The sequence below is a fragment of the Drosophila teissieri genome, chromosome 3R, assembly GCF_016746235.2.
Source record: "Drosophila teissieri strain GT53w chromosome 3R, Prin_Dtei_1.1, whole genome shotgun sequence".
Classification (NCBI taxonomy): Eukaryota; Metazoa; Arthropoda; class Insecta; order Diptera; family Drosophilidae; genus Drosophila; species Drosophila teissieri.
Window position 1 is genome coordinate 25777903 of NC_053032.1, and position 17816 is coordinate 25795718.

The window sequence follows — 17816 nt, forward strand, 5'->3', positions numbered from 1 at the left end:
AAAGGCAACCTTTAAGCAGAAAAATCACAAAATCTAACTCTGAGCCGCGAAAATTATCGGCCGGTGTGAACTCTGTTGTCCGCTAATTCGAAAATAACGATTCGAAATTTGGCAATTAATCGAAAATAAAGTGCAACGAGAAACGGCCGACAGCCGACAGCCAGCGGCATATTGGCATTATACAAATCAAATGTATATAATCCACATACAATAAAGGAAACTTTAACAGCTAATTCGCATTTGATTAGTTTATGTTTCTGTCTCGATTCGAATATTACGATTTGATTGCGTGCACCGTCCAAAAGCGAAATAGAGAGTGTGGTGGAGTGGTCATCAAACCATCGGATTACTGCGCTATTAAATTGGATACATTTCCCCAAGATACATAGCCAAAATGCTGGTGGTAAGTTTTCAGAAAAGGAGGCTACAGCTATACTCAGAATTCTTTTTAAGGGTGTAGCTTTTTACCAACTAACCCATTTAACATTTCTTATAGCTAGAGCTTTATAACCAGTAAATTTGCATGGCAAGTGATAATTAACTTATTCCTCACAAGATCACTTAGCATTGTTTTAGTTTCCTCCTCAAGGAATCCCCTAACCGTTGATACTGCCAGTCAGAAAGTTTAACAAACGTACGTCGATAGAAATTTCACCGATAATTAAATTACTCCCAATTAGTAAGACATCTGACCTCGCCCAGTTTTGCCACTTTAGACATACGGGTGTGGGAGTTACGGGTTTTGGACTGACAGCTGCGATCGCCACCAATCGATCAAATGGCCCAATCATGAATATATGCATGGGATTTCAACGTTTTTGGCAAGACCAAGTTATTGAAAGTCATTTGCCAAGTCATTTGTGTAATGGGTTTTTAATGCCGTTTAATGATTCCGTTTCGGAGTCAATAAAACAATTTAATTAGCGACATGTGAGACGCATTTAATGCGTTTGCCAGCTACCGATCGAGTTCCAGTTGTTTTACGACCCCTAATCACTCAAAGTCCATTTGGTGACCATGCCTGATTAGGACCGTTAAAACTGGCATATAAAGTGGCGACTCTGAGGTCAAAACGAGAGCGGATAGATTATAGGCACAGGTGCACAACTAGAGTGGCCAACCCATCAAGGATTTATGGGCCTTTTGGCCCGCATGTTGGCCAGGTTAAGGCCCACACCCCAGGCATATCCGATTTCCAGCTTATGCAATCGACAGTTTATGGCCAAATTCAAATGGCCAGTGCCAGTTCCAGTGGTAGTGCCAGTGCGACCTGTTCGCCAGCCAAAGTTGAGAGTTGGCAGCAGCCTTCGACTGGACCTGAGCAACCGGATCGACTCCCATTCCCATTCCCAGACCCAAAAAGCATAAAAACCCCATCCCTGCCCATCTACCAAGTCATCTGTGAAGTCGTCCCAAAACACCAGATGTGTGTAGATGTCTGCCGTTGTTGACATGCAATAAAATTTCACTTTTCACCATTGCATAATTGCAGTTTGACAATGCTTAAAATTGATTATGCTGCGTTTTCCTTTTTTTCACATTTCTGTTTGCGTTGGCAAAAAAGCAAAAAAAAACGCAGGCTTCCTTGCCGGCCGCTGATTTCTCCAGCCCAAAATTAGCCAACAGGTCATAAATCATCCAGCGGCAGTCAGTGTCAAGGGACACTGGGGGTTTCTCCCCTATGTGCTTAAAAAATTAATTTTTTTTAAGAAAATATTAATATTAGCTTTAAAGCTAAGGTACTAAGTGGAAGTCTGCGCAATCGACTAAGAGTTGTGGAACTTACGAGCACATCAATGAAGTCAATGAAAACAGTGAAGACAATACCCCGATAATACCCCTTCAAAAACGAAATGCTTGTTATTTTATAATACTTTTTTATAATTTCTTCAAGTGGTGCTTTCATCAATACCAAAAAAAAGAAAGCTAAAAAAATGTTGAAGCCAATTGTATTTCAATAATAAATGTAAATGGCGAAACAACCAAATTCCCGAGCTCATCTTTATAAACTACCTTTATAATTATCTGATGAATGAAACAATAAAAATAAATTCCTAAAGTCTTGTTAAACATCTAAAGAAAATATTTCACACTTCCTCCATACAAATACATCTCTGTAGTTATTTCTTATCCACACCAGTTTTATTAATGAAAACACAATTGGCTTAATAATAAATGGAGTTTACCCAAAAACCCTTTACTATATCCGCACCTCAAAATAAAACACAAAACAGAGATTTTTATCGATTTTATCACACGTGAGTTTCTCCCGGTTAATTCAATTAACGTTATCAAGTGCTCCGGGGCAGCAATTTTCACAGTCATTGATCAGGGAGCGGGAGTATTGTTTAATTTGCTTATCGGAACTGTTGACCCGGCGCCATTGTAGGGTAACAAAAGTAAAAGTACCACACACTCACTCACGACCGGCGCTTCATTCACAAGATATCCAATTCATGGATTCAGCAAGAAATAAATAACAAGAAAAAACCGCCCGCACACTGAGCAGCGAACATATATCGTGCGAGGAGATCTGTATCTGTAGCCATGGTCTGCACGAAATTGTGCAATTGTCAAAATAGCAATTTACAATTTACCATATGATAGATGGGCAACGAAAAGGAATAGGGAACGGGCATGGAGATACTACTCGAATAAATCAGCGCCACTTGTAAAGTATAACTGCGAGTATGAAGCCGCTGAGCAAGTGCAGCGGATGAGTTGGCGGTCATGCAACGCTTTTAGGGGGAGTTTAGTGACGCGTTCGTTGCCTAAGTCTTTTGTTTTGTAAACCCATCGACGCATCTGCTGCCGAAAGGTCAACAGCAGCATTTCGAACGGCAATTGTAGATAGTTTTCAGAGGGAACTGGCACACGACGCTGAGCACACACAATGTAAGCGATTTACATAATAATATGTAACTATATAGACAGGCCAAACAAAGGTGGGCATAAAAACATTTACCACTTCCACTGGCCACCGATGATCTCTGCACCGGCAGCATCTTCATCTTCACCTCGACTCGACACTGGCTTGGCTTGCCTGGGCTCTTCCTCAACATTCGGATCTTCGGAGACCAGATGCCCGGGCATCGATAAAAGTGAAACCGAAATTGGCGAGTACACGGCCCAATGATGCCATTGACATTGCATTTTTGTCTCAACGCGCCATTAGATGGAAAGAGCAAAACAAAAAGCGAGGAAAAAAATGGTAAAAGAAAACACAGAGATTTCCCTCCAGCCCCTCCTTAAAATCCAAAGCCCAAACAATGGGCAGACATTACGCGAACCGAACACCAACAAACAAACAAACAGAAATTATTATAGGATGGAAAAACCTTAACGCCATGTCTGCAACTGTATGTACATGTATATGCCGCGGAAATTTATCGTAATATGCGCACATTGGTAATTTTGTCTTATTTTTATTATGAAATGCTGTGTGGCTAAATAAAAGCCGGGAAGATGGCAAAAAGCGTTGGTCAATAAGCGGAGTCCACGGATTTTCACTCAGCCACTAATGCCAGCGAGAGTTTGGCGTGGCACAAGACGTAAACATATAATAAAAACTATAACCTGTTGTAACAGACAGCATAATAATATTATCAGTCGTCAGGCAAATTCAATTCGATGTCCAGTCCAATCTTGAACTTCAGCCGTTCAGCTGCTTATCGGTGGTCCATCAATAAACTTGACCTCTGGCCAATCAGCCAACAGATAACCTTTGCCTTTCTGCGATCTGCCATAGTGAAGAGCCGATATGGCAGCTATCTACAAACGGCTTACACGCAACCAAAATCCAATTAAATGCACATAAATATGCAAATAAATAGTCAGCGAAATGGGCCCTAATCGAAATGTAAACAGCTATGAATTTGAATTCGGAGTAGATCCCCTCGCAAATCGCGCTATATCGCCGCATTGGTCAATCGCCAGCGATCCAATCAATGCCAATCAAAACTCAAAAGCTCGCTTCCATGTCACAGCAGCCTAGGCCCACAGATCATAGATTATATTGATATCACGTCGAAACAATGCCGCAAAATCCGAGTTTAGGGCGCGTCAGCCTCGAAATGTGAGTGTGAAATTATGCAAATGCCAAGCCCGGGACTTGCTGTCTGGCAGCGAACTGGATGGCTTCCATTGGGATCGAGACGAGATCGGCGGAGAAGATGCTGCCAGGCCAGAGGCCCACACACGCAATTACGGATGTTTTTTATGGCTCCGTGGACAACGAAGCTTGGTAGCCACAAAGGCAGTTAAAAGCCCGTAAAATACTGTAACAAATTTATTGGGCAACCGAACACACTGGGGGGATCGCCATTGATAAAGACTACAAACTAGTAGCCATAGAGCATCGATTTGTGCATGCCCTCACAGAGTTATGGTTTGGTCGAGGTCTTGGGGAAAAACTTGTGTGAATTTATCAGATTTATTTTACATTTTGAGAAATCAAATAATAATTACTTAGAATTGTTAGATATGTAAAGTTATACCAAGCTGTCAAAGCATTTGTATAAGTTGGACCCTATTGTATTTATTCAAGCCTTAAAAATTCATAGAGGGGGATATAAAGCAGCACGATACTATTTTTATTGACAGCTCTATTTGGACACTGATCAATTTCGACCGCAGAAGATTTCTGTTACACCTTTGCTCATGATAGTTCCTATTGTTTTAATTATCGAGTTAAATTTGCTTATGAATACAGTCCAATTTGTATAACTTAATAATAGGCGATTTATACCAGCTCTACGCCAAGATGAAATAGGTTTTCCTTTAGATCCATAAATCGTTTATTTGGGCGTGAACTGGTCTTTTAATATAATATAGTTGCATTTTATGGTTTTGCTGGTCCAGCGGAGTTGCAACATCATTTTTACAACATTAATATTTATGCTGGCCCACATAAAGCATGATCACCAATTTGCACCAACTCGCCAATTGGCGATGAGGGGATGGCATCTCGATGGGATTGGGATGGGGACTTGGGATTGCGTTATATGGCGAACTGTTACATCCAGAGCCAGATAAACAACTTTCGGGTGCGGGTCTCGAAATTCGGGGTTTATCATCTAGCCAGCTGCTTAATAATGCGTGGCTTGTGGATGTGGATGCAACCAAGCCACCGGTTTGAGCAATGCTAAATGCAGAAATGCAAAATGCATCTGCAGAATGCGAATGCGAATGCGAAATATCTGAGGTGCAGCGGGGCTCAGCAGGCGTGAAATTAATCACAACAAAAACTGAAAAAACGGGGAAATCCAGCAGCATAAACTCCCCCATCCAAACTGACAGCTCGAATTACTGGCATACGTATATGACGTACCACATTTTCATTGTTGTCCGGTGGAACTGGGTTACCCAGTCCGATCCGCACGTCGAAAGTGAAGTTTCGGTTTTTGGTCAGTTTCGAATTATGCAATTGGCTGCTTCTTTTGGCCCGAGGCAATATTTGCTTACCTCAAGTGGGGGGAGCGAGGGGTAAAACAGTGTAGAAAAAACACTTTCAACCCACACACAAGAGATAAATAAATTATATAGACGGCTCTGGGCCATTATCCATTGAGGTATTGCTAATTTATTGGCGTTGTCCGATTGTTGTTAAATCACTTTTTACACTTTGCCGCATGTTTGTGGCCAATTTCTGTGGCTGGTCGGGCCTTTTGCGGAACCCAGCGGCCAGCGAAAATAATTACGAATAATTAAAGGAGTTTTATTATGGCGCTTTACGCGCTTGTTAATTTTATGAATTTACCACGTGAAAATATACATAGTATACACATATAACTTCGTCCAATTAAAACGGAAATGTGCGGCGTCTTTTGATTGGGATTTTTAGTTGGGAACTGGCGCGAATTTTAAACAGAGAAATTTTCAACTTGCTGCAGGGCTTGTTAGCCTTTGGCCATAAAACAATTAAAATTTAAAGCTTAACTATGCTTCAAATATTTAAACCTCACTCATAGAGTGGTTAGCTCTCCAACTTTCCTCTTGCATAGTGTTTTTAAGAATATTGAATGATTAACTTAAATGAATAACTTAAATAAAAAAGGGTGGATAATCCAGAAAATATATTTGCATTTTGTTAATGGAAATATTCAAGAAATCCCCTCAAATACCGCAGATATTTACAATTAGGTACTTCCGCACATGCAGCGTGGAATTTTTGTGTTTTGAAGTGGCCAACATGGCAGGGAAATGGCTCGAAATGAAATAAATGGAAGTGCCCACATGCAATTGAGCCCCGCGCCTTTAAATATACTCGTATGTGGCCACAGAGATTCCCAACTGACCATTACAATTTATGATGATTGCTGTTTCTTGTTGCTGTACCAGTGGATCCTCCTACCTCCCCCCATACAGTTTTTTGTATAAACCTTTTCCCAGCCGATCCGCGAAATCAAAGCCGGTAAACTTGATTAGCTTAGCGCCAACTTGACGCGACTGACGGACTGTTCGACTATTTGGCTGACTGACTGAATGCCCACGATGATTTCCATAGTGAAATTGACGCAAATGAGCGGCCGAGCAGGCATGGCCATCGATTTTGTTGGCCAAAAAGCGAAAAGCTCAACCGGAAAGTCAATAGCAAGCCAGTTGTGCAGAGAAATGTCTGCCAGCCAAAATTATTTCCCATCAAAAGTGGTTGCCTCCTGGTCGTTGGCGTGGTCCATAATGCTTTGCCCTTTGGCAGAACTTGAACTCTGGCCTTGGTTTTGGGCGGAAGGAGGGCGGCAGTAAAATTGTGAAAAATTATGGTTATTTTCAGCAACTTATATAGTGTGAAAAGAGTCGACTCATGTTCGATATTGTAGCAATGGACTTCAAAGGAGACGCCTTCGGTGATTTGAAGGCGGACAAGTAGAAAGTTTAAGGGGCGAACTTCAGTCAAAAGTGTTGATCAGAGTTGAAAGATTTACTCAATGGAAAAGATTGATTACTTGTAGGGGACTAACTGAAAAATGAGCTTTATCATTTGGGCACTGACCGCAGCCACCAAATAAAATGATTATATCTAAAGTTTCAAAGCTTATCAGCACAGTCTTCGAAAATCGAAATAACAAAATTGGTTTTCTGTACAAAGTTACGATTTATGCAACATTGGCATTGCATGTGACTGGAATCCTTGCTGCGAATCCAATGGGCTTTGCATCTACCGCTGCTGCTGATGCCGATTAAATATTTTCCACTCAGGCAACGACTCTACCACGATTGTTCAAATTTGGCCAACAACGCGGGGTAATGCCAAGTGCCAAGTGGCAACAACGTGACTGCCACACAAAAATCCTGGGCACCCAAAGTGAGCCCCCAAAAACGCAGACCAAAATTCCAAATCCAAATCCGAAACCGAAGCCGAAACAGAAAAAAACAAAACCAAATTAAAGCGGAAAACTCACGTAGCTACGGCGACAGGTGGTCAGATGGTTTGCTTTTCCTCCGCTCGTTGATGCAACAATTAGCCTAAGCACTTGGCCACAGCCAAACAAGAGTTGCAACTTGCTGGCCAATTTGCAAACGGTCTGCGGACTCCAGTCGCATGAAAACCCACCAGAAATCAATCGTCAAGCTGTTGAAAATGGCAAATTGTGCAAGGCAATGGCAAAGAAAAAGGAAACAGGTAACGGCCCAAACGCAGCCTTAGATTCCCCCAAAAAAAACAAGAAATCCGAATAGCATTGGTGGGCAGCAAAAACGAAGTATAATGCGTTATGATTTTCCAGCGGCGCAAATGCCGGAAAGATTACCACGCCGAGATTAGCGGACTCTGGCTTACAAATACGAAGGGGTCACAAGCTGCAGACGGAGCATGCATTTTCCACTTTCCACCAGCTTGCAAAAGTTTTCCGCACTTGGGCTTGGCTTCTAACGTGGCGAATCAAATGCACTCGAAATTACGAAGAGCTCCCAATAAAAAAGTATCTTTTTAGTTCAGAAAATCAGGAAACTTCGTATGCAATGAAATTATATAAAAATTCAGTCACAGCTAAAATTCAAAATAACTAACTATACGTAACTGGCACAATTTCTTAGTTTGCTACTCTGCAATTCGATGCATTTATACATTTTTCACAAGTGCATATAAAGTAGGCTTGCTAGTTTGAATCAGCTAGAAAATCGGGAATTGGTCCTAACAATACATAACCATTAGCTTAAGATAAATGAACATATCATAATTTACAATGTCCCAACAAGTTACAACATCTTAAAGACGGCAAAGCATTCCGGCAAAGCCATTTTGACTAATGCCAAGCAATTGGAAATGGTTAAGGTGTCACAGGCAATTAGCCCAAGGTGTCTCCAACTAGCCGTGCACCAATTGCCATTACAGCAAATGAGGCCTGAAACTAAGACGCCCATTAGGAGAAGGCTGTCGAACTTATTAAGTTATTAAAATTTAAGCGCACCCATTAATGTTTCCTCTTCGTGGGCTACATCTTCATACCTTTTTTTATCTCGCAAACAGAGACATTTGAACAGCCTGCCTTGGGCTTTGCTGGCGGTTCTTCTGCTGGCTGCTCTGAAGCTCCATGTGACCAATGCGGAATCCAGTGGCGAACAAAAGGAGGTGGAGGTGGAGAGTGCCAGCACGGAGAGCAACGAGATCATTCCCAGGGAGGCCATTCAAAAGCTGGACTACTCTGTGAGGCAGGCTTTACTTCGGGCCATTGATAAGCTGGAACAGGAGGAGGCGGCTGCCACGGAGAGTGGTGAGGAAAGTACCAGCAGCAGTGGTTCCCATTCCCTACTCCTCCGAGCAGAGACCTCCACTTTGCCATCGCACCGCGACAAGGATGAGATTCTGGAGGAGAGCACCAGGGGAAACGATCCGGAGCCAGTGGTGCCCACTGTCCAATTCTACACGGCCACCTTTGACGAGAAGAATGCCCAGGAGCAGCTGCTCTCCTCCTTCATCGATCGCTCCAAACTGTGGAAGAAGACCACCATCCGGAAACTAAACCAACCCGCCGCTACCCTGTCCCTTGAACCAAAATCCGCGGAGGCCGAAGGTCCAGAGAATCGTCAGCTCACCCGGAGCGTGGATAGCTCCATTTCCGGATCCGTGAGCAGCAATGAGATCTCCCACGACAGCGGCAGTCACGAGATCAAATTCGAGATCAGCAATGTGCGAAAGACCACCACGCCCACGACAACCACGTCCACGAGCACTACCACGACCACTACGCCCAGACCTCGCACCACCAGACGTCGCACCACCACAACGACGACGACCACAACCACAACCACTCCTAGGCCCACCCACAATGAGGACGGGGAGAACATAGAGCTGGTGGACAAGCAGGACATTCGCATCCAGGAAGCGCCACTCGTGACCGCTTTCACGGTGGATCTGGACGAGCGTGGCACTGCTCAAAAGTTCCGCCCATTGCTGGCGGGCAACCAGCTCCATCAGCGCACCAGCAACTTTGCCCAGCAGCAGCAGCAGCAGCTGCCCCACATCGGACCAACCATCACTAAGCTGAATGTTTTGGAAACAGAGCCACCGGCTACTCCGCTGCCCACTCAGTTCCCACCCACCGGCGGCAGCAGCTCCACCACCCAGATCAGCACGAGCACCAGTGCCGGCGGTGGTTTCTCCACCACTCCCGCCTTCCTGGCCAGCTCCACAAGCAATTATGTAAAGGTATGCAGCTTAAAACTATATCACAACATCTTAACGACTAGCGAATACCTTTTAATTTCATGTTTTATATAATTCTTCATGTAATTATAATAATTCTTCAATATTTATATATTAAATGATTAATTTAGCAGGAGCCTCTGAACAATCTGCCTGAGCCACCCAGTGTAAACAACTACCTGATCGAGCGACAACGAGCTTTGGAGCAGCAGATCTACCAGCTGAAGGTCCAGGCACAACAGCAACAGGCTCTGATCCTGCGCCAACTGAAGCTGCTTGAGGAGCAGACCCAGAGCCGTTTCCAGGGCTCACCGATTGCCCAACCCAGCACTTTGCAACCGCAGCACCAACAGCAACAGCTGCAACAGCAGCCGCAGCAACAGCAGCAGCAACTGCCGCAAGTACAGCAGCAACAACAGCAGCAGCAATTGCCGCAAGTACAGCAGCAACAACAGCAGCAACATGGTCCGCTGGAGGCCATTCAGACGGGTCTGCAACCGCCCACTTTGGGCGGTGGTTACTCCATAAGACCTTCGGTCGAATTTATACCCAGCACACATACCAAGACTGTTATTTATCCCACATATCCAATTGAGCAGCAATTGCCACTGCGCGATGCCGTTTCGGGTCATAAATTCGCCCTGCACAATGGCAACATAAACGCGAATAACTATCAGAAGCCGCCAGCGAATGCAGTGCAGCAGATTTTCCAAAATTTGCAGCAATCTCTGCAGAAAGCGAATGAAAACCCCCAGGTCCAGCCCTCCAATCAGTTCAACTTTGCACCGGCCGAGGCGTCGCAACTTCAGGCCTTGCCCCATAACAATTACAAGCCATTTCAACAGCAGCAGCAGCAGCAACAGCAACAGTTGCTGGTGCCCAACTACGTCAGCAATGCGGTGTTCCACCAGCAGCAGCAGCAACAGCAGCAGCAACAGCAACAGCAGCAGCAGCAAAGAGCTCGGCAATTCCGCCAGGAGACGGGAGTGGGTAACTTCGGGTTGAACTCCAATGTGGAGATCCAGCCGAGCAACTCCTTTGCCACCACGATTATTAGCCAGCAGCCTGGCCTCAGTGCCAATCCCAGCCTGGAGAACCAGAACTTCTACAGGCAGCATTTGACGCCCCAGTTGAGCAACCAGTTGCAGCACAACGCGCAGCAATATCTGCAGCAGCAACAGCAGCAGCAGCAACAGTTGCAGCAACAGCAGCCGAAAGCCAGCGGCGACATTAGTCCAGGTAATGCACACTTTAAGAGCAGACCGAGTGGCCCCAGTGGCAATCATCTTAGTCAATTTAGCAGCTTAAGAAATCTTGATGAATTGAAAGTAATCAGTAAAGTTTTAGCTCTCAACCATGGGATACCGCAGTTCGCCTCACAAAACCTGCACTTCAACGGGTCATTTTGAGCACTTGCACCACCAAAAAACCACCACCAACCAGCACCACCATCCCGCACCACAACCAGCACGAAACTCCAAACACCTCCTGCTCCTGAGTCCTTTTTACCCAGAAACAAGTATCTACCGCCCCACACTTTGACTTAAGTTTTGCGTACAACATCTTTGTAAATATACAATCTATTTTAAAGCCTAAGCATCGATCTAAGAAAAATATGAAAAAAAGAGCAGGATGAGCAATGCGGAGGTTATGAGGAGGTAATTATGGTAAAGCAAAGTGTTTGAAATGTAACAATTATTTATTTTCTATGTGAATAAAGTTTATCTTAAAGTACAACTTGTGATTGTATTTGCATATATTTCGTATAACAAAATATGAACCAAATTTTTCTATCTACACCACAAAACCGTTACAATGTTAATGTTAACAGCGAGTTAGCAGAGACTGTGAACGTATTCGAATTTTCCCATCCCTAATCAGCGTCTATCGAAATCGACAATTTTAAAATACAAAGTGACAAAGTCAGCTTTTCTCGCCAATCAATTCGAATTAATCCAATTTAGTCAAAACGCAACAATTAAGCTTGCAACGGATCAGCACTTATGTAATATTAGAATGCGATTTGCCTGTGCGAATTGCCGACGATACTAACGATTAACAAAAAACGCTGAGTACGCCGAAAAGCTTGAAAAGCTTATTTCAGTTAGCGAGTGCATGTCGCAATTTGTTTATAAACAATGGTTTTAGTTCGCTGACAGTCGTTGCCGCCAAGAGACCGCCATGTGGTCGCGCAGCAGCAGTTCCAAAAGACAAGTGGCCACCACCGATGGTGACCCCGAAAGGGTTTTGGCGCAGGTCCAGGATCTCAGCGACTGGCTCGTCGCCAATCCGCAGATCAACGGGTGCAACACATTCGAGAACCTGCACTTCTTCCTCCGCACCTCCAAGTTCGATGTGGAGCGGACAAAGAAGAAACTAAAGACGTTCTACCAAATGCGGGCGGAGCGCCCCGAATGGTTCGATAATCGCGACCCCCAGTTGCCCGAAATCCAGGAGCTACTGAAGCTGGGCGTCTTCCTACCCATCGGTCCGGATGCCGAACAAAGGATGGTGGTGGTCATACGCACAGCAGCCCACGATCCCAAGCTCCACAGCCAGAATAATGTTTTTAAGGTGAGTCAGGGGAATACAAACTTGGCAAGATATATGCTTTCAAACACGTACATGTGCACTGAAAAAAATGAAGCCCCATTTGACATAAAGTTCTTAGATATTATCAAATCTCATTAGAATTGAAGTAATATTATGAAATACACTTTGTTTCAAATACATTTTTCCTTCAATGTACTTATATCGACGACCTTTGTTTCTCAGACCAGCAAAATGATATTGGACCTGCTGCTAAAGCTCGATCCGGAGACTTGTGCCCGCGGAATGGTGGCAATTTTGGATATGCAGGGCGTTCAACTCGGGCATGCGCTCCAACTGAACCCGAAGCTCATCAAGAGATCCGTGGAAAGCTGGACCGCCTATCCATGTCAGCCCAAGCTATTGGAGTTCACCAACGCTCCGCGCCATGTGAACTTTTTTTTGAATACCTTTAGGTGGGTTGTCTGTTATTGCAAAATTAAAACCTTACCATATATTGTTACTATTTCAGAATATTCATGACGCCCAAGATAAGATCGCGACTTTTTGTGCGTCGTGAGGGAACATCAGTGTCTTGTGATCAATTGCCAAAGGAACTCGGTGGCCATGGACTGAGCTATAAGGAGCTGTCGGTGAAGTGGAAACAGTTGGTCGAGGAGAACGCCGATTTCTATGTGGAGCAAGACAAATACAAAAGCCAGCTCAAGTGATTGGGGTTAGTGTGGCGACAGTGATAAGAAGGCGATTAGCCGAATGTTATAGATTAGGCGAAAACATTCTGAATGCGCAAATGCACAAAGGCGCATATCAGTTGTCATATTTTATGGAAGGGTACTACTACAAGTACTCCCTAATTCCCCACTTACCCATATTTGTACATTATAAGGCATTACGTTGTACCTTTTCAAAAAAGGCTATTATTTTCATTGTATTAATCATTATACGTTTTTTTTTGTTGCCAAATAAAGTGTCAGTGCACGATAAACTAAAACAAAAAAACGAGAAGAGTATTCATAATATTCTCTTTATTAGTATAAAACGTATCAAAAATGTTTATCAAGTCTACAATTATTATCAGTTATTGGGTGCTGTCGACCGTCGCCTCACATTGCTGGGGTTTGCATTACAAAATCGCTTGATCCGCTGAACCGCGAGCAATTAGCGATAGTTTTAATAGTAATAAATACATAGAATACATACAGAAAGAAAAACGATAAACAAGGAAACACGCATAGTTTGTGAACGTAATATTGGTTGTTTCTCGAAAGCGGGAGGTGTTAGTTACCGAAGGCGTGCTGTTGCTGCTTTTGTTTTCTCCTTTACATATACATATAAATATGATTTATACTCCTTAAAGTTACGTTTCACATATAAAAATATAGTAGTTGCTCTGGATCAGCAATTAGCCCGCTATAGTTCGGTTCACATTGCCAATTGGCTGTTTTTTGTTTTCTTTTTTTTAGTGGGAGGCACCCCATGAAGCAATGAACGAAACATAAAAGTATTGGCGGTAACTAACTAAAGCGTAATACACGAGTCTGCCAGAGCGCTTTCATCACAAGTCCAACTGCAAGCCCAGACCACCGCCACCGCCGCCGGAATCCCGGGAATTCGCGGCTCCATGCAGTGATTCCTATATCTGCCGCTCATCCTTAGCCGTCAGCTTATCGATAAGCTCCTGCAGCGGGGCCAGTTCGCGCCGCTCGATCAGATTGAACTCCTGCACGAAGAAGATGAAGTGCTTGAAGGACGTGTTGAGATGGGCCTCCTCGCCAAGCGTCACCACCTCTGTGAAGTGCTGGTGGTAGATGTGCGCATACACGCGGAACAGACGCTTCAGTATGGTCTTGGCGGAGGAGTGAAAGTTCTTTGGAAACGGCACGCCGATCTTGGAGGGAAACAGGGTCTCGTCATCCAGCTGGTCCTGCACCCAAGTCATCAAATAGTCAATATACTTGGGGGCGCTGCACTTGATAGGCTTCTTTACGGTCAAACCGTCAGCCCAGTGGTACTCGTATTTCGGGCCAGCCGACATGATGCCACAGGTCTCCTCGGTGCAGAACTCCGTGATGGTGCCGTACAGCATGTTAATCTGATTAAAAAAGTCCACGGCTGCGAATGCATAAGAATAAGAATTGGGTTTCTTTCGCAAGTTGCACTATACAATACTCACTATTGACGGCCACCCACTCGTTGAGATCCTCGCCATCTGGAAGGGCCACTGCGTTGCGCAGGTTTCCCGATCCCAGCGTGGCTGCTGCATGCTTCATGAGATCATATTGGTGTGTGCCCTCCGGGATGTTCTTTTTGGGCTTGAAGGTCTTGCTGGAACGGGAACCACTGTGGGTAGAGAAAGGCAATAAGTCGCGGCCCCAAACAACCCCACTCATTAACACAGTAAAGATTCTGTAGATTGAACCGTAAATAACAAATTGTCCATGAAATAAATTCATAACTTAACATATTAATGGTGATATTTTGTAAGTGTAAGGAACTGAAAATTAAATAATCTTTCGCTTCAAAACAATACAAGGTAACATTTTTTTGTAATTGCTTTTAAATCTTTGATCAAGTATGCGAGACACCGCAGACAGTATTAGGGAAGTTTCACTGTACAGGAGTTGGGGATATCACCCCAAAAAAGGCAAACAAAGCCGGAAAGTCAGAAGTGGGGGCGGGGTGATCCGAGCTTTCTTTGTGCTCGAAAGGATTGCAGTTGCACTCCGTTTTGCCCCCCGAGAACTTACAACAAGAAGTCCATGGCATGCAATTGCTGTGCTCCGCTTTTCACTGGGCCTCCGATGGAATTTTTCTATGCGTAGAATTTTCCGGCGAGTGCCACACCGCTTTTCCGGCTCTCCTGTGTCGCGTCAGCAGCCTTATACCGCCGATTTTCACACAATTAGCGTCGAATAATAATTGAAGAAAAGTGGCTGGAATTCGAAGCAGGTTTCTTTCTCTGGTGAACTGGGAAATGGCAATGATGGTATCTGTGATTGAGTCCAATTGGTCGGTCTGTAAACTAGTGCCGCAGCCCAACAGCTGATGTGAGCAGTTCCAGGAAGTGTGCCGAGCCAACTATTTAATTCTGTTGTGTTTATAAACGCAACAAATTTGTTATAAATAAAAATAAAATTGCTTTCACACACAGAGACAGTTGATGAAGGTGCGAGAGGGACAACGCGACAGGTTATCAGGTTATCAACGTGGCCAGCCTGTTGAAATAATTCAGTACGGTACTGCGGTATTTTGTCTGGTATGTCGTCGACATTTCCCATCTGGCTTGCCATGGTCACACTTGAAGTTAGCACGTGGAAAAACAACTGTAGCAGCATCGTGGGTGTATAATAGTTTATCATTTTTAATTAAATCAGCATCTATTCGGCATAGATATGGTAAATATTTAATTGTTAATCACATACATTTAAATGCTCTTTGGGTTACCGGTGAAATGAAAATGTTTTCCATACGAAAACTAACCTACACATGCGGAGCACCCAAAACCACATGTCTTTGCCACCGCATAAGACTGATAATTATTCCATTTCCCCGCCTCCAGTCGAACCTGTACGTGCTGTACGAGCATGCGGCGGGCTTCTCGCTCTTCTCCGTCAAGGAGTTCGAGGAGGTGTCCATGTTCCTGCCCCAGGTGGAGTCCTCGGTGACGGACCTCGCCAAGTTCAACTCCATTGTTAAGCTGGCTGGATTTGCGCCTTTCAAGACGGCCATTGCCGCTCTGGAGAACATTAATGCCATTTCTGAGGGTATTGTGCCTCAGGATCTGCTTTCCTTTTTGGATGACTTCTTCGCCAAGCTGAAGAAGAAGAAGTGCACCCTGGGTATTGCGGATGCCAAGCTGGGAGCCGCCATCACCGAGGCCATTGGCGTGCAGTGCAGTCACTTTGGAGTGGTTCCTGAGATCCTGCGTGGCGTGCGATTCCACTTCGCCAAGCTGGTCAAGGGTAAGATATCTGTTCTGCCAGTTCAATCCACTTTTACTAACTAAAGCCTGTTTCATCCATTGCAGGATTCACCGACAAGTCCGCTGGCGTTGCTCAGCTGGGTCTGGGCCACAGCTACTCGCGTGCCAAGGTCAAGTTCAATGTCCATCGTTCTGACAACATGATCATCCAGTCGATTGCTCTGCTGGATCAGCTGGATAAGGACGTGAATACCTTCTCCATGCGGATACGGGAGTGGTACTCGTACCACTTCCCAGAACTGGTCAAAATCGTTCCCGACAATTACATGTTCGCCAAGGCGGCTAAGTTCATCAAGGATCGCAAGAACCTCACGCAAGATCAGCTGGAGGATCTTGAGAAGATCGTCATGGACTCCGCCAAGGCTCAGGCTATCATTGATGCCGCCAAGATGTCCATGGGCATGGACATCTCCATTGTGGATCTGATGAACATTGATCTGTTCGCCGAGCGCGTTGTCAAGCTCTCCGAGTACCGAAAGAAACTGTCTACCTACTTGCACAACAAGATGAACTTGGTGGCGCCCAATCTGCAGTCTTTGATTGGCGACCAGGTCGGTGCCCGCCTGATTTCGCATGCCGGCAGCTTGACCAATCTGGCCAAGTACCCAGCATCTACAGTACAAATCCTGGGTGCCGAAAAGGCGCTTTTCCGTGCTCTGAAGACCCGCTCCAATACGCCCAAGTATGGTCTTATCTATCACTCCTCGTTCATCGGACGGGCTGGCCTGAAGAACAAGGGTCGCATCTCTCGCTTCCTGGCCAACAAGTGCTCCATCGCGTCGCGTATCGATTGTTTCCTAGAGCAGCCGACGAGCGTCTTCGGTGAAACACTTAAGCAACAGGTCGAAGATCGTCTCAAGTTCTACGAGTCCGGCGATGTGCCGCGCAAGAACATTGAGGTGATGAAGGAGGCCATCGAGGCAGCTGGCCTAGAGGCGGCAGTCACTCCACAGTCCGAGAAAAAGAAGAACAAGAAGAAGAAGCGGACGGCTGAGGATGAGGGCGAGACGAATGGCGCCAGCAATGGAAATGGAGCAGCCGCCGAGGCAGAGAATGGCAATGGAAACAATGATGGAGAGCCAAAGAAGAAGAAGAAAAAGAAGAACAAAAACAAGGAAGCCGTGGAGGCGTAAATGTCTCTATTACATTCAACTTAGTTTTAGTCCACACTATTATCTTTTACTTACATGCTTCTTTTGTATTTCCTTTGACCCTGATGGATCCCAATTCAAATTTAATAAACATATACTTTGGAGGGTATTCCCACCGAAATTTTACGAGTTTGCGTACTAAATTAAGAAACACTGTCATATTTATTGGTTTCAATTATTTTATATTTCATATTTGCTTTACATTCAATTTATATACAGACACATCGTAACGTTAACTATTGCTAAAATTGTTTGATTTCATTACGTGTAGTATTTTGTTTAACAATTTCAATGATGGATCGCTCAGCCGTCCGTCCGCGCGTTGTGCTAACAAATCCGTTCAGTACAACCATTATTCAACTACTCTGTATTGCATTTGATGACGACTTTGAAATTCCGAGTGGACGATCAGGACGGATGTGGAGTTAATGGGTTTGATCCGGAAAATTGCATCGGGGGTAAATTGTTTAACAATAAATTTAGCAACAAA

General features: G+C 44.6%; 4 protein-coding genes across 5 annotated transcripts; 3 read left to right on the forward strand and 1 right to left on the reverse strand.

The window, feature by feature from the left end:
- Positions 1 to 296: 296 nt before the first annotated feature.
- Positions 297 to 11052, forward strand: LOC122621474 (transcription factor SPT20 homolog). Of its 2 annotated transcripts, none has more exons than XM_043799333.1 (4): positions 297 to 403; positions 8468 to 9646; positions 9775 to 10882; positions 10991 to 11052. In XM_043799333.1, the coding sequence occupies exons 1-4, from the start codon at positions 395 to 397 to the stop codon at positions 11050 to 11052; spliced, it is 2358 nt and encodes a 785-aa protein (XP_043655268.1). In that variant the 5' UTR covers positions 297 to 394. The 2 variants fall into 2 exon arrangements, with proteins under 2 accessions (XP_043655268.1, XP_043655267.1); XM_043799332.1 differs by having other exon boundaries at positions 9778 to 10882.
- Positions 11053 to 11610: 558 nt separating this feature from the next.
- Positions 11611 to 13167, forward strand: LOC122621072 (retinol-binding protein pinta). The gene is made up of 3 exons (XM_043798810.1): positions 11611 to 12217; positions 12419 to 12648; positions 12705 to 13167. Exons 1-3 carry the CDS (start codon positions 11825 to 11827, stop codon positions 12901 to 12903), a joined length of 822 nt encoding a protein of 273 aa, XP_043654745.1. The 5' UTR covers positions 11611 to 11824; the 3' UTR covers positions 12904 to 13167.
- A 34-nt stretch (positions 13168 to 13201) lies between these two features.
- LOC122619110 (MOB kinase activator-like 1) lies at positions 13202 to 15374 on the reverse strand. Its single transcript, XM_043795826.1, has 3 exons — positions 14941 to 15374; positions 14367 to 14533; positions 13202 to 14305 (listed from the first exon to the last, which is right to left on the reverse strand). The coding sequence occupies exons 1-3, from the start codon at positions 14952 to 14954 to the stop codon at positions 13827 to 13829; spliced, it is 660 nt and encodes a 219-aa protein (XP_043651761.1). The 5' UTR covers positions 14955 to 15374; the 3' UTR covers positions 13202 to 13826.
- Positions 15375 to 15449: 75 nt separating this feature from the next.
- On the forward strand, positions 15450 to 17452 carry LOC122619109 (nucleolar protein 56). The gene is made up of 3 exons (XM_043795825.1): positions 15450 to 15588; positions 15753 to 16155; positions 16221 to 17452. Exons 1-3 carry the CDS (start codon positions 15586 to 15588, stop codon positions 17306 to 17308), a joined length of 1494 nt encoding a protein of 497 aa, XP_043651760.1. The 5' UTR covers positions 15450 to 15585; the 3' UTR covers positions 17309 to 17452.
- The last annotated feature ends 364 nt before the right edge of the window (positions 17453 to 17816 follow it).

Coding starts and splice junctions, on each gene's coding strand:
- LOC122621474 (XM_043799333.1), top strand. Junction 9,647..9,774: donor CCACAAGCAATTATGTAAAG/GTATGCAGCTTA, acceptor TGATTAATTTAG/CAGGAGCCTCTGAACAATCT. Junction 10,883..10,990: donor CAGCGGCGACATTAGTCCAG/GTAATGCACACT, acceptor GTAAAGTTTTAG/CTCTCAACCATGGGATACCG.
- LOC122621072 (XM_043798810.1), top strand. CDS start 11,825: ATGTGGTCGCGCAGCAGCAGTTCCAAAAGACAAGTGGCCACCACCGAT. Junction 12,218..12,418: donor GCCAGAATAATGTTTTTAAG/GTGAGTCAGGGG, acceptor TTTGTTTCTCAG/ACCAGCAAAATGATATTGGA. Junction 12,649..12,704: donor TTTTTTTTGAATACCTTTAG/GTGGGTTGTCTG, acceptor TTACTATTTCAG/AATATTCATGACGCCCAAGA.
- LOC122619110 (XM_043795826.1), bottom strand. Junction 14,306..14,366: donor CGAGTGGGTGGCCGTCAATA/GTGAGTATTGTA, acceptor ATGCATTCGCAG/CCGTGGACTTTTTTAATCAG.
- LOC122619109 (XM_043795825.1), top strand. Junction 16,156..16,220: donor CTTCGCCAAGCTGGTCAAGG/GTAAGATATCTG, acceptor CATCCATTGCAG/GATTCACCGACAAGTCCGCT.